The 15178-nt window shown below is 39.6% G+C and overlaps 1 protein-coding gene across 10 annotated transcripts in view; it reads left to right on the top strand.

Moving 5' to 3' along the window:
* mtus1b (microtubule associated tumor suppressor 1b) overlaps nucleotides 1–15178 on the top strand; it is a 97855-nt gene that overhangs the window by 13560 nt on the left and 69117 nt on the right. For all 10 annotated transcript variants that reach the window (XM_042342213.1, XM_042342235.1, XM_042342222.1 and 7 more), the window contains exons 2-3: nucleotides 4789–7267; nucleotides 11035–11251. In XM_042342213.1, the coding sequence (XP_042198147.1) occupies nucleotides 5018–7267; nucleotides 11035–11251 (2467 nt within the window). In that variant the 5' untranslated portion in view covers nucleotides 4789–5017. The remainder of the gene's footprint in view (nucleotides 1–4788; nucleotides 7268–11034; nucleotides 11252–15178) is intronic.

Genomic DNA, 15178 nt, shown 5'->3' with positions numbered 1-15178 from the left:
CCCAACGCACCCCTCCCCCCCACCCCATTTATGTCAGAGTGACTTGTTTGCACGCAGGATGCTCTTAAACTCTGTTTCTGAAATATGCTGTGTAAATCTCTCAAAGCCAGGTGTCAGTCTGGCATTACTCATTGCGTTCTTGTTCTGAGTCGCAAGGTTGTGGGCACATGTCCCATGTTGGGGAATTTAAACTCACAACCAAGGTTGACACTCCAAAACAGTGCTGGGGGAGTGCTGCATTGTTGGAAAAGCCACCCTTCAGATGAGACATTAAACCAAGATCCTGTCTCCCTGTTCAGGTGGAATTAAGGATCCACCAAAGAAAGTAGAGGGAGTTCCTCCTGATGTCCTGGCCAACAATCCCCCAGATTCTGTACAAAACTGTTCATTTGTTTCATGGCTGCTTGTGGAATGTTGCTGTCTGCCAATTGGTTGCCTTATTCACCCACAAATAGTCATTTCACTTACAGTACAACTCTATAAAATGCTTTGAAACATTTTGATATGATAAGGTGCTATATCAAATGCAGAGATTATTAAATTAGCAAAAGGTAAAGATTCGATTGTGTAGTACAGGCCAAATGGTGGCCCACAGGCAGCGTCAGGCCTGGGGGATGATTTAATCTATCCTGCGAACATTTCAGACTTTATTATTGCTTTACCTCCCGGCTGCGCCTCTATTCCAGGCAGTCTCTGTGAGGAGCTACAGTGTAGTGAGCTACAGGAAGAGAGTCGCAGTGGGAGTATTTTAAAAAGGTATTCCATATTTTAAAACCACAGAATTTTATTTTAATTTAAATTTTAATTAACTTAATTATTTTGTTCACTTTCAGTGTTTACTCTGGATTTAATGATTATTCTTGCAGCTATGTACCATATTGATAATTTATTGTTTTAAAATTTATATGAATTTTCATGTTGCACATTTAGAGTTTGCATTGTAAATAAAATATAGTGAAATTACTTTATACAGTTACACAATTTAAACCATAGGATTTCCATATGATTTTTATGGGTTATGTTTCTGGAAGGGAAGGCTAAAATATTGCTTGTTGCCTCATGGATGTTTCTCAAATCCAGCATCCAGCCCTCAACAACCAAAAGGTTGGACTATCTTGGTGTAGGATACTGACCAAATGACTTGAGTAAATTTGGAGGAAAAACATAACTTTTTTTAAAAAAAAACAGCTTGCTTTGCATTTTAAAGAAGGAATGGATTCCATAAAATTGAATGTTGTTCTCAAAGTAAATCAATAAGTAATTCTCGAACTAGAGTTGCCCAGAATGCTGGTAGCCCATATTGTAGCTATGCCATTTCAAGAGCAGCATATCCCAGGTACTGCCTCAAAATTGTTCTCTAGTTAAACCCAATTTAAATTCTAAATTTAGTCCCATTGAATAACTAAATTTTCAGTATGCAGATTTTAAAAAAAACCTTAAAACTTTAATTTAGTCACATCTGACTGTTTAGACACTCAATTTCAGGGAGAAATTGTAAACTCAAAATGGGTTTGATATTTTTCAGTGCAAATTATTTGTGCTGGATGAAGAGCTTCCTCTGGTCCTTGGTTTTAAGTCTTGCCTGCTGATTGCATGGGAATGTTGTTGTACATCAATGGTCTGAACCAAGACTTTAGAGGGTTAAATTTTTTTCGTAGATTGTTTTCATAGTAGAATAAATCCTGGGCAGCATTAAAGGCTTTGCAGTGATAAATCTTACTGAATTTGTTCAATCTCTGATGATAAATCCAAATGCAATGTTTGAAGAGCTAAGCTCTTTCAGACTAGACTCTCCATAATTGTCAATACCACAGCAGTTTTGTCAGTGAATGGAATGTCTTAACGCCTGTAGTCTCCTTGAGTAAAATGTTTTTGTGCTCTTGACTATGACTGCTGTCTAATTGTCTTATTTTGCTCTGTTTGTAATTTAAACCAATGCCAAGACAATATGTGCTTTCACACCAGCCTCTGTTCCATCCATCTGCTGCTTAAATACAGAATTTGTTTGCTGGATTCTTCCCGATTTGATCTTAAGGAAATTTTATGTTCAAGGCATTTGGTAAAATCTTAAGTTTTCCAGATGTGAAATGTTTGAAGGTTTGCGTGATTCACTTGATAAATTCCTATCACGGGTTGCCTGGCAGTTGATCATGTTGATCCTATTTTATACCTGAGCTCCTTTTTCTCTTTTATCCCTTGGACCCATTCCTACTCTCAAACTACCACCATATCTCCAATCTTCCTTTCCTCTCCAAGGTCCTGGAATGAGTCATTGCTTCACTCCTTCCCCTCCGGCCATTTCCTTCGCAAATCCCTCCAATTGGGTTTCCGTGCTGCCCACAGCACAGGAAAAAACCCTGGTCAAAGTCATAAATAACATTCTGTCCATCTGCGACCAGGGCACCCTCTACCTCCTCGGCCTCCTTAACCTCTCTGCTGCCTTTGACACCGTTGACCACTCTATCCTCATCCTGCACCGTCTCATGCGATGTTCCTCAGGGTTCTTGGCTCCTTCCTCTTCAATATCTATATGCTCCTTCTTGGTGACATCATCTGCAGACATGGAGTCAACTTACACATGTATGTCGATGACACCCAACTCTACCTCTCTGCCTCCACCTTTGACTCCAGGACCACTGCTGTCCTGACAGAATGTCTGTCAAGACATCAATTCCTGGATGAGAGCCAACTTTCTTCAGTTGAACATCAAGAAGACCGAGTTTCTCCTGATTGGCTCCCGTCAGCACCCCCACACCTCAGGCGCTGACAGTATCACCATCTACGGTTGCACACTGCACCTTACTAAGCCAGTCTGGAACATTGGCATCCTGTTTGACCCTCAACTATGCGTTCTACCCCACACCTGTGCCATGAACCGCTCTGCCTTGCCCCACCTCCAGAATATTGCCCGGCTCTGCTACTGTCTCACACCTCAGGCTGCCGAAACCCTCATACACCTTCATAACAGCGAGACTTGACTATGCAAACTCCTTGCTTGTCGGCCTCCCCAACTCCTCCCTCCATAGACTACAGATAATCCAGAACTCTACAACCTTTGTCCTCTCCCGCACCAGGCTCCGCGACCCTATCACCCCCATCATCGCCCGACTCCACTGGCTTCCCATCACACCGAGGATACAGTTCAAGATCCTGGTCCTCATCTTCAAAGCCCTCCATGGTCTTGCTCCCCCTACCTCTGTGTCCTCCTAATATCCTACCACCCTGCTTGCTGCCTCTGCTCAGAAGGCTTCAGCCTGCTTATGTATCCCGCCTCGCTCGCCCCACCATTGGTAGGCGGACCTTCTGCCACGCTGCCCCCACCCCCTGGAACTCCATCCCGCAGTCCCTCCGCCTCCCCCCTTCCTTTGCCTCCTTCAAGACCCATCTCAAGACCCTGCTCTTCGACCCTCCTTCCCCCCCTTGCCCTTCACCCTCCCCAATCTCGACCCCCAAGCTTGACTGTCAGTGCCTTGGGACGTCCTCCCGATGTGAGAGACGCCATACAAATGTAATTTTGTTGTTGTTATTGCCCCACTCTTTCCCATTCAAAAGCAAAAATTGCTTGAAGCATCCCCCACAGAGGATTTATCAACACACTTAGGGCTGAAGGAGTGATAATCATAGAATTTTATAGTGGTGAAGAGAGGGCCCATGGTGCATTTACTGGCTCCCTTCAAGAATTAGAAACATTTGATATTTTGATATTCAGTAAAAAGTCTACTTTACAGTTGTAACACATTTTACTTAGGCTCTATTTAACTTGCTGTGTAAGAGATATGAACACTTGTGTTTTAAAATGTGATCAATGACTGCTTGCAGAGAATTTTCCCATTACCCAGCTCATTCTTGATCATTATTGAATTGTGCCTCATTTCATGGAAGGATGAATCCCTGGAGTCAAATAATTTTGCATCTCAATTGTATGTTTTTCAAAGCAAAGAGGGAAGCCGCATCATGATTTTAAAATAAAACACTGAAAAATGCTGCAAAGTTTGATATTATAATTCAACCACTTTTCTATGTAATTTGAGTTGAGCTGCTTACACTAAATGTACTTTATCCACAATCCATAATGATTAAACTGGCTCCTCAAAGTAAAAAAAAAAGTTGATACAGTGATCAATTTTATTCAAATAGGGTCTCCCACTCTTATTGTTTGGATCAGGTGGTCAAGTTGGTCATTTGAATGATCCCAACTTCACCACCTGATCCAAACTTAATACTGTGTTGCAGTTGATTATGAAAACTCCTTGGCTGTTTCAAGTCCAAATCCCTGACTGTCCAGGTTCTTGGGATGTCCTCCGATGTGATGCCCTCCAAATGTAATTTGGTGGTGGTGGTTGTTGTTTTTGCCTTTCACCTAGTAGATAGTTGGTTTTGATGGCAACATGCACAGTAATATCAATTAGCATATGTGATTATTGGGCAAGAACAGGATTTATATACTACTGTTGACCCATGATTGACTAGCTTGATGATGTAATATTCTCAGTTAAGGCATCAAAAGGGTGTGGCAATGTCTCTCCAGCATGAAATGTATTGTGTTGTCGTAAATGCGCAAAGTATGGATTTGGTTCCAGGAAAAATTAACTTGTAAATACATGGAGAAAAAGTAGAAATCTTAATCCAGCTCTTACTATGTACAAATCCATAAACTCAAAGCATAGGGAGGGGAAAGGGTGTAGCTGCCTGCTAAACGGTTGCAATTTGTTTCATAATTAGCTGCATTTTTAGCAAATCCATTGGATAGTTTGAATGTATTGTAATTAATTCCCCTGTTTCTTTCAGTTCTTATACACCACAAAAGGAAAGAAACTTCCTGATGTTTACGCAGTGGAGAAGATTGCATTTGCTTTTTAACTACTAGACAAGAATCCATCCTTCTACTATATGGACTCTAGAGAAATTCAAATTGCTAAACGCTGATTCTAACAAACACTCTGCTCGTGTACTATTAAATCTGCTGTTGTGTTTCAAATGAGGATGACCTTCTGCTGATTTGGAATCTATACTTTCAATGGAAATCTGTAAAATGAGCATTGAGCCCAATCAACAAAGCACATATACTTGTGGAGAATGCTCGGATATTGAGATAGAAAATGACTTTCATCGACTGATTTTTATTGATGATCAAAATGGCAATGGAGTCGATGACAAAACCAGAGAATCTCAGGAAACTATCCATGATGCCGCCTTGTTGAATAATAGGAACTCTGTAAATCTAGATGCTGTGATTACACCCTATAATATAACCATGGAAGATGAAAAAGCCACTTTTGAAGAAAACATTTTCAGAGTCCCAAATATAAGCAGAACAGAATTGGAAATGTTTAGAGGCTTTGATAGTGAGCAGAGAGTGTACATTAGTGATGAGATGCTAAGTACCTCTTCAGATAATGCCAATCAATCCATGACTGGAATTTTTAATCAAGATATTAACATAACAGCTGAGCACATTCTGCGTATTCCAGAAAACCAACAGAACAGCCTTGTCAGAAATGAAGCACAAGCTTTAAATGAATACCACATAGCTGATCTGGAACAAAGAATCAACCCATGTGTCAAAAATGGAGCACATGTTGCACAAGATAAAGAAGATAAAGATATTCTAGAAAACCATTTCAAGTGTTCTAGAAATAGGAATGATGGAGGCAACAGGATACAATTTGATGAGGAATATAGTCTGGAATATTTAGCACTACCATCCAAATTTGAGATGAAAAGCAATAGTACATACGGCACTGAGGAGTCCTCTATTGAAACTTCTGGATTTCCTGTTACATTTGATAATACTGCTGGATCCCTTGAAATGTCATCAAATGTCTTTGAATGTTCAAGTGATATTGAGAAAATTGAACAGGAAGCACCACTGACAAATTATCTTAATTATAAAGAGTGTGCATTAGTGTTGCTAAATCATGATTATGAACTGGATAAAGTTGAAAAATTGCTTTTGCCAAAAAAATTGACAAATTGGAGTACGAGTGCAACAAAGTGTCTTAATTGCTGTCAAAATGATTGCTGTAAGGAGGATCAAGATAGCCACAGCGTTCCAGACTCTTCCTGTACAGGTGAACGTGGAAAATATCAAGTCAAAGAAACTCAAGCTCAACAGCTAACAGTGGAAACTCAATCTTGTCAAGAATTGGGTTTTGAAAGGCTTGATGCTGGAATAACTCAAGGTGAAGTATATGAAAACGTAACCTGTGAGAAGCCAATAATGTCAGAAATGAATACTACCTACTTGCTGGGAAGAATTGAAGCTGATGTGGACTTAAATCCTAACCCTGAACTGATCTGCTCAGAGTTGGCACTGAACCCTGAAGAAACCCACAGTATGAATGATACAGTAATAGCTGTTGAGGAGAGTTTCGATAGAACATTTTTGGTTCTCAGTCCAACAGTTCAGGAATTTGGGTATCGATATTCTCAAACATCAACTCCGTTGGTAGAGTCCAAAACTTTCTTCAGCCCACCAATTCAGGATGCACAATATTTTGTTGATGTGAATGGCTGCCCTATCTCTACAATAGAAGAAGAAACACTTCCAACAAACTTGGCACAACAACTGAACACAGATATCTCTGAGGAGAAACCACCTTTTAAAATAACCAAATCTAGCCCAACTATGAAAGCCAAAGCTACAAAAGTAGAGATCAAAAATTATCCCAAACCTAATTTTAATAATGTCAAGCCCAAAGTTGTATCCAGATCTGAGCAGACATCAACAAAAAATACCAGGTCCCCTTCAGCAGGGGGTTCATGTAAATCCTCTCCACGATCAACTGTTTCCATCTCTTCCATTCAGTCTTCATGTTCGTGTCATTCACCAAAAAGCTTGAAAAATGAACAACATCCGAAACCATCAATCAAACCAAAGCCTGTATTGAAATTTCAGAGAGTGGTCATTCAGAAATCTCTCACTGTTAGCAAACCACCTGTTTCTGGCAAGGCTGAAGTCCATAGCACAAATTTGTCTGGGCGAATTAACAGAACCCAAACCAGAAGAGTCCCAATTTCTATTCCTGGAGTAGATGCCAAAGAAGGACCTAGATCTTCGCATGTTACTTCCATTGTGGCTAATAATAAGCTTAGTGAAACCTTTATAAGTGATGGAATTGAGAGGATACAAACCGAGCATCAGGTGACTATGTCTATTGAAACAGCAAGTTCACAGCATGATAGCTCCACCTCCGAGGACTCCCTGGCTCCCCAGTGTGGTTCAGTTTCTCATGCTGGTTCACAATCTCAACTTCCTACTGCTAGGGTAAGTATTAATATGATAATGAAACTTTTGGGGGCTGTTTTTCTTTTTGGGCAGGAATGCAATGTTTGGGAATGTTTTAAATGCAAGTACAGTTGATGATTTCATGATTAAGTGGTGTCATATTTATAGGGTGAAATTATAATCTCAGATTTAAAGGTGGGTTCAGGATACCAATGAATAATATGGTTACTGACTATCTGGTATCACATTCTTACCAGGTACACCAGAATATAGTCCATCCAAATTTATTTGGCTGCTAGCTAGGCTCTAGCTTTTGGAATAAATTTAGTTGCAATGTTGAGTTCTGTTGTCTCAGTGGCTAACCTGACTGTTTGACAACCTATTCTGCTTATAATAATAGTCCTTGCATTTGGTATAGCACCTTATGTCAGGACATCTCCAAGCACCTCATGGGATTTATTGAAGTGGAGTGACTGTATTTATAAGCAAACATGACAAACAATTACGCACAACAATGTCCTGCAAACAACCATGAAATGAATGACCAATTTTATTTGGGGGATTGTTGACCAGGACACAAGAACAAACTCCCTTCTCTTTTCGAATAATGCCATGGGATCTTTAATGTCCACTTGAATAGGCAGACAGGACCTCAGTTTAATTTCTAATCCATAGTTTCTACTTCATGGTCCATTATATGGCATGCTTTCTCTACATGTCACTTGTAAGTCAGTGATCTGGAGCAATATGCATGGTCTTCACTGCTCAGGATCCCCCACTGTCATTTCAGTGTACTCATTTTGTTAAATGAAGGAATTTCAATGGTGATTATCAGCTTCAGCTTTAAGCACCTCTTTGAGCACATGAACTCATGTGATTGTCCCAATTTTGTTGTCCTCTGCAGTTAAATCATTTCAATGCAACATCAATGATATCGATCCTCCTCAACCTCTGCCGGGGAATTTTCAGCACGACTATGGAAAATTCTGTTGTGTTGCTGTGAATCAATCAAATAGCACAGTGAACTTGAAAGATCAAATGACCTCCATGTTTTAAGCTCTGAGTGAATTTCAAATGTCACCTGAAAGGTTTAAATTATTACATTCCCTTTGTTTTTGTTTGAGAATGAGGTTTGGTCAGCCAGTCTGATATGTGCAGAAGCCCATCACCATTTTTAATGGTATCCAAACCAGACTAAGTTCCATGTGTGCCACTTACACCTATAAATTCCTATGTCTGGAATTGAATGTGCACTCTCTCCCCAACGGGATACAGCCTGTTTACCTAATTCCAGAGAGTTTTAGATGCTGGTTGGTGAGTTCTGCTGGAGTTTAACCAGTTAAACTGCAAAGCTGGCATTGAAACTACCCTGTGGCAAACTTCCTGTTGCTTGAACAATTTGGTTGGCTCTACCTGTTAGGTCTTTGGGTTGTAGGGTTAGGAGGAGCTGGGTGAGAAGAATCCCTGCCCCCAGTGACCCGTCTGCCCCTCCAAGTCCTGTTGATGAGCCAAAACTTCAACAGTAGTATCCTGGAGTACTGTGGACCCGCCTGATTCAGGGACCGTACTACTCAGATCACCACAGAGAATTGACTCAGTTATGATGTTCTTTTGCCAAGCTTGTTCAAACTTTCCTTTCTTTGGCATATACATCTGGAAAATCATACCCATAGATTGTACTAATGAATGCTCTCTGCAAAAGGCCTTGGAATACTTTTCCAAAGGGAAAATTGTTTTACAGATTTTCCTGAATATTTCTGACCAAGAGACAACTTTACTTTGGGATAACATTAAGGAGGAACGTGAATAGTTTAACTAAATTTTGGTGACCTCCAGTCTTTCTAGTCCTTGGTTAAATAACACCACTCACTAATGAGTAACACCTGAGGGAATAAGTCTTTCATTCTGGTCCAATTTACACTTTCCTTTTTTGATCAATTCACTGCGCCTCATATTTGTGTCTTAGTGTGTTGCTAAGAACTTTCTGACATACTCTGGCAGAGATACTGTAAATATTCCCAAGAAAGCACTTTATGAATTTTTTGATCTTTCCCATTTTGATTGTGGAGTTCTGTAGCATATTGGTTAGAGCACTCGCCTCACAAGCGAGAGGACCTGGGTTTGATTCCTGGGCAGGGCGAAACTTTAGGCAAGTTTCCTTACCTCTGTTTACTTACCAATACGTAGGAACCTGATTGTTAGTCAATCAGTGGATCATTTTTCCAGGGGCAATAATCCCTTCAATAATAATAATTTGGTCACTCAATCCACAACTTTTTATGGGACACTGCTTTGCGCAATTGGCTGCCATGTTTCACCCACAAAACTCACTTTATAGTATATTTTGTGAAAGACTTTGAGACATCTCAAAGACATGATAAGGCGCTATATCAAATGCAAGTATTATTGTCAGAGCTAAAATTGCCTGTAGGATAGGTATTTATTCTTTGAAGTAGGAATTGATGGGCGTACACTTGTACTGTGGGTGTGACTGGAAATAACTCTTAAAAGGAAAACTACTGAATTCCATTCTTTTTGCTTATTTTGTCCCAAAAAACCCACCTTGGTGTGATTGAATTCTCAACCTACTAGATTTTTAATTCAAATTACATTTTTCATATTACTGTCCTAACCTCTCCCTCGCCAGTGAGTCAATAATTCTTTCATATCCTCCCCAATGGATTGATAAATCAAAATGAAATATTTATGTAAAACTTTTTTCAAGTGTATCCCTCACAGAGGATCAATTTTAAGATCCTTGTCTTCATTTTGAACACCCTCCACAGATTTGCTCTTCCCTACCACTACGACCTGCTAAAACCTTACCAACCTGCCCACTCCCTCTGCTCGTTGAGCATTGGGCTGCTTCACATCAGCTGCCCTACCTGCCCCATTGTTGACAGTTTGGCCTTCATCTTTTCTCCCTCCACCCTCTGGAACTCTACTCTGGAGTCCCTTTGCTTTGCCCCTTCCCTTACCGCCTTCAAAGCCCATCTCAAGACCTTCCTCTTTGACAATGCCTTTGGTCATCTCCCACCCCTCTTGATTCCAAACCCCAGCTCAAGTGCAAACTTTTGACTGTCCAGGGCCTTGGAACTCCCTTCTGACGTGAAAGGTGCTATATAAATGTAATTTGTTGTTAATTTGAGGAACTCTTATTTGTGTTTTGAAAACGAAGGGGGGAAGAAAAGAACTTATGATTTTTTTTAACTGTGAATGACACCACATTTGTCAAGCAACCGTGGACTATAATAAAATACGGTAAATTAGACCAGCTCTTTATTTTAAATGTAATATGAGTCTCTGCTTAGTCTCGGCTGTATTACTCTTCATATCTACATTTCAAAAAAAAATTCTCCTGCTTTTCTTTCCTCTTTCGGCTCGACACATTTGCTTGACTGGACAAACTAATCTTTTGCCCATCGTCAAGGTGGCATATTCTTTCCGGAATCAATGTTGCTAATTAGTGAGTAATCTGAGAATTGTGTAACTATTTTCTACCTTGTGTTTTATATACAATGTCAGCAGTTACATAGGACTGATGTGATGTGTACAGAACACAAAATGTGCTTCAGAAGTTTGCACAGTGCTTGAGGCAAAATAGATTCCTTATGCAGTGAGTGTTTATACAAAAAGGAATTGGTAATTCAGTACTGCCAATTTTTTGGGAGGTACAGTTCAGCTGCAAACTAACGTTTATAGCAAGTAAATGTTCTCTCTCAAATGGCCTGCTGTAGTAGAAGCAGGAAACTCTTCCTAAAATGCAATGTTGGTCTTCTGTATCCCAAAATGTCTCTCTTTCGCAGGCTCCTTTAACTAAAACATCAGTACCTGCCATCTGCGACATTCAAGTTGGAAGAAAGCCATCGCTCAGTAACACAAAGGGCCTCAGTGTCCAGTCTCCATCTGCAAATCTAAGAGCGCCACCTTCTGCATCCAAACTGAGGTTGGGAAGTGTAAACAAAGATGGACATATACATGGAGTTGTGCCAACTCCCAAGACAAAACCACTGTTCACCCCCGGTAAGGATACTTAAAACACATGAACCTCAAATCATTATAAATAAACAGCATGGCCTTATTTAACATTGTAGAGAGTACATTTTTGTTGTGTGTAAAATACTTTAATAGCATGGTTATTTTTTTACCAATGTGTAAATAATTCAAAGTAACGTTTGGCTACAATGGTTAGATTGTTTACTCCAGTTGATTCTATTTGCTTTAGTATCTAACTGATTAAAATAATATAAACCAATGAAAACATACAGATCTTGGCATTAATCTTTTCTTTCAATAAGCAGCATTCGAAAGCCAATCATGAATTGCCTAATTGCTTCTAATATTTGTAATGTCCCTAAACAGTATTTGTAAAGAGGCTAGGAGAAAGCATATTTTTAATTCTGCCTTTGTCCAAATCATCTGCACCCACTTTAAACTGATTTGCAGGCCCAAGTCTATTAATCAGAGGCATTGTTTGCTCATTTTAACTTTAAATCATTCTCAGCTGTGATTCAGACATAGGGTGCAGTTGCTGTTAACAGAAAACAATTTGATTAACTACCATTGAATTTCTTGTTGCTGTTTTCATTGCTTGTGACCTGGTAACGTGATCTAAACCAAACCTGGAATGTATTCAGAATGGGTGTATCCAGGGATTTTATTGCTAAATCATGACGTTCGATTCTATCAGTGCATCATTAACCTCCTGCATCCAGGGTTCAGAGACTCAAGAGCCCTATTGCCTTCAAAATTCTTTATTTGGGGATTTGTTGTCTGGAATTCCTTGTTACTTTTTCATTCGCCCCCTCTACTCATCTAACTTATTGCACAACCCCACTCCCTCTCATGCTACCTTCAGTAGCTGAGCTTTTAGTTCCTTCGCTCCTTATGTTGGATTTCTGATCCCTGAGTTTGAAATATGGCCCAACAATCCAAACTGGTGTAACAGAATTTATTATTAAACAATATTTAAAACACAAGCAATTACAGAATTAAAGGCGTACTACCAGATGATCCTGTAATACTTGGGCAGTTTCTTGCAGCAATTTAATTTAGTTATCTCTCTATGACTCATTTGGAGTCATAGAGAGTCCTGTAGCTCAATGGTTAGAGCACTCGCGTTGTAAGCGAGAGACCTGAGTTCAATTCCAGGCAGGGCGAAACCTTGGGCAAGTTTCCTTACTCCACACCCTAATAATAATCCCTCCAAAACCAAAAACAATAATAAATTGGTCATTTTCAATCTACGACTGTTTGTGGGACATTGCTGTGTGCAATTGGCTGCCGCGTTCGCCCACAAATATACAGTCAATTCACTTTACAGTATATTCTGTGAAGCGCTTTGGGACGCTATATCAAATGCAAGGATAATTATTATTATTTGGCAACTGCCCAGAATATAGAAAACCTCTCTTATGCCTAAACTGACCTGTTATGTATATGTAAAACATGGATTCAATGCTGTGACCAATCACAGCCCTTCTAGTCTGATTATTGACTTTTTTACCACAATCCTGATTTATCTCCTATCTTCCCACTCCACGGACCCTCGGCTATCCTGTACCAGCCACTTCCAGCTGGTTTAAGCTAGTCCTACTGCCCTCTAATAACCCCTAGTCTGCGACTACACTTTCAGCTTGGCAGGCAGTTATCTTTTACTTTGAGCGCAACCTTAGTTCCTTTAACTAAGCATATTCTAACACTTACCTCTGGAACTCTCTCCTTCTATGACTCTTTCCTGCCTCCTCTCTAAATTGGCTTCAAATCCTGCTTCTTGGAACACAAGAATAATCTATAGGAATATATGAACAGGAGCGGACCATTCAGCCCCTGGAGTCTGTTTCATCATTGTATTAGATCATGGATATTTCAATTCACCCACCTTTTCTCCATGTCCCTTGATATCCTTATATAGCAAACATGCTTAAGGACACTTCCTCCTCCCTATTTCCCCCAACTGGAATCCAACCCCATGCTTTTAAAGCACTAAGGGTGCTATATAAATCAAGTACACAAGTGCTATATAAATGTTGTTATTGAAGAAAGGTGGTGGGTTATTGGTACTATAGAAAAGTGAGGATTTATTGCTGTAAAATACAACTTTTTACCTAAAGAATTCCCCATTAAATATAACATACCCACTCTTTTGTTCCTTTAAGCTTTCACTGGCTGAAGCATTGCAGTGAAACAGATTGAGGTTTTAATTGTTCCAATCTGGACCTGGAGTTAAGGATTGAGAGTAGTAAATAGCAACACCTTCCAGTAAGTGGGCATACATCATACTGATTCATGGGCACTCCTTGTTGAAAGTAGATTGACTTTGTTTGAGTTAACAGAAGGATCTAATATTAACAATTCCCATTACAAAAAGCTGGAATTTAACCCCAAATATCTTGTTTAACCTAGAACTAATCACTCAGCATTTTAAAAAAAAGATCAAATGTGATGTTCCCTTAAAGTCTTTTCAATGGCTGTAGTCTACTTTTCTATGTTCTTTAGGTTTCTTTTATGTGGAATCACACAATTTAAAGGCATATTAAAACAAAACTTCAGAAATGTCTGCATCATTAAGGCCCTTTAATAGAGGATACTGTTTCGTTACACTCATCAATAAACTTTTATAAAGTTCTCCCTGAAGCAGTAAATGTATTTGATTTATGTAAGTATGCTCTAGTTTTAATTGGAGGATAGGTACCACAAGAAGCAAAGCCAGTGTTTTACCGAGGTATTTTAGGTATTTTAATTCGAGATTTCTTCACAAAGAACAGCTTGTTCAGTTGATAATTGAAACCAAATGAAATTCGATGTTGGCAATGCTGAGGAGAATTACTAAGGTTGGGAGGTTAAACACGAGGCACGTACACTTGAATTGTTCATCTGAAGTGGCTTGATCCATTGTAGTGCAGTTAAAGCATGAAATTAACCTTTAAACTGCTGGCAGTTCTGAGGTTTACAGTCCAGGAACTTGTTGGTTTTAATCCTGGTTTCTACTGAGTTTGCTGGTCTCGATTGGAGCATGGGAAGTCTAAAGTGGCCCCAGCCTTCCAGCCTTTCCAGGATAAAGCAAGTCAAATTAGATGGGAATCAAGTATCCTCCAATATGTGTGGCATGTGGGTGAGGGAGGTCAGATTTGGCTGTATCGCCCTCTACAGGTAAGAGTCCCACTATCATTTCTCTGGCAAATTACCCACTTTAATACTCCTTGGATTTAATAATCCTTGCATTTGGTATAACTCCTCATCACATCGGAAGGACAACTCAAAGTTCTTCACAGGAATTACTATGAAATGGAGTGACTGTATTTGTGGGCAAAACGTGGCAGCACAACTGCACACAGCAATGTCCTACAGACAACCATGGTGTGAGTCAGTAATTTTATTTTAGGGGAATTGTGGGCCAGGACACCAGGAGAACCTGGGAATTATTTATAAAATATTATATTGTTTTCCACCCTGTTCTCATTGATTTGAATTCAGCTTTGTTACACAACTCTATTTCAGTTCTAGATTGTCCAGAAAATCATCCTTGGGACTTTGTTTGAAGACAGAGCACGTGTTTGTCGGTCATGTCATTTAGACCTGTTTTGTCAAGCTACTTTCACAACTGAAGAACCCTATAAATGAATCATGGTTTAAGACAGGTGACCTTTAAAATTCTTCAGAGTGGGTTTTTACCCCTCCCAATGTTTTGTTTATTTGGAGTTCATCTCTTAAAACTCCATATAATGTGTTGACTTTTCATGGTGACGACTTTGGCAGCTAGGTTTGGAGTGAGTAATTGGGTTGAAAAGAATGTGTTTAGAGCTTTTCCTGATATATTAACAATTAATTATATTTAAGAAATCAGAGAATAAATGATAATCTGTGCATTGATATGGCACCTTTCACATTGGGAGGACGTCTCAAAACACTGCACAGGATTTTCTGTAGTGTGAAGTATAGGAACTGGAT

The sequence above is a fragment of the Callorhinchus milii genome, unplaced genomic scaffold (assembly GCF_018977255.1).
Source record: "Callorhinchus milii isolate IMCB2004 unplaced genomic scaffold, IMCB_Cmil_1.0 Scaffold1, whole genome shotgun sequence".
Classification (NCBI taxonomy): domain Eukaryota; kingdom Metazoa; phylum Chordata; class Chondrichthyes; order Chimaeriformes; family Callorhinchidae; genus Callorhinchus; species Callorhinchus milii.
Note: the sequence above shows the minus strand (reverse complement) of the source record. Positions and strands in the feature narration are given on the sequence as shown.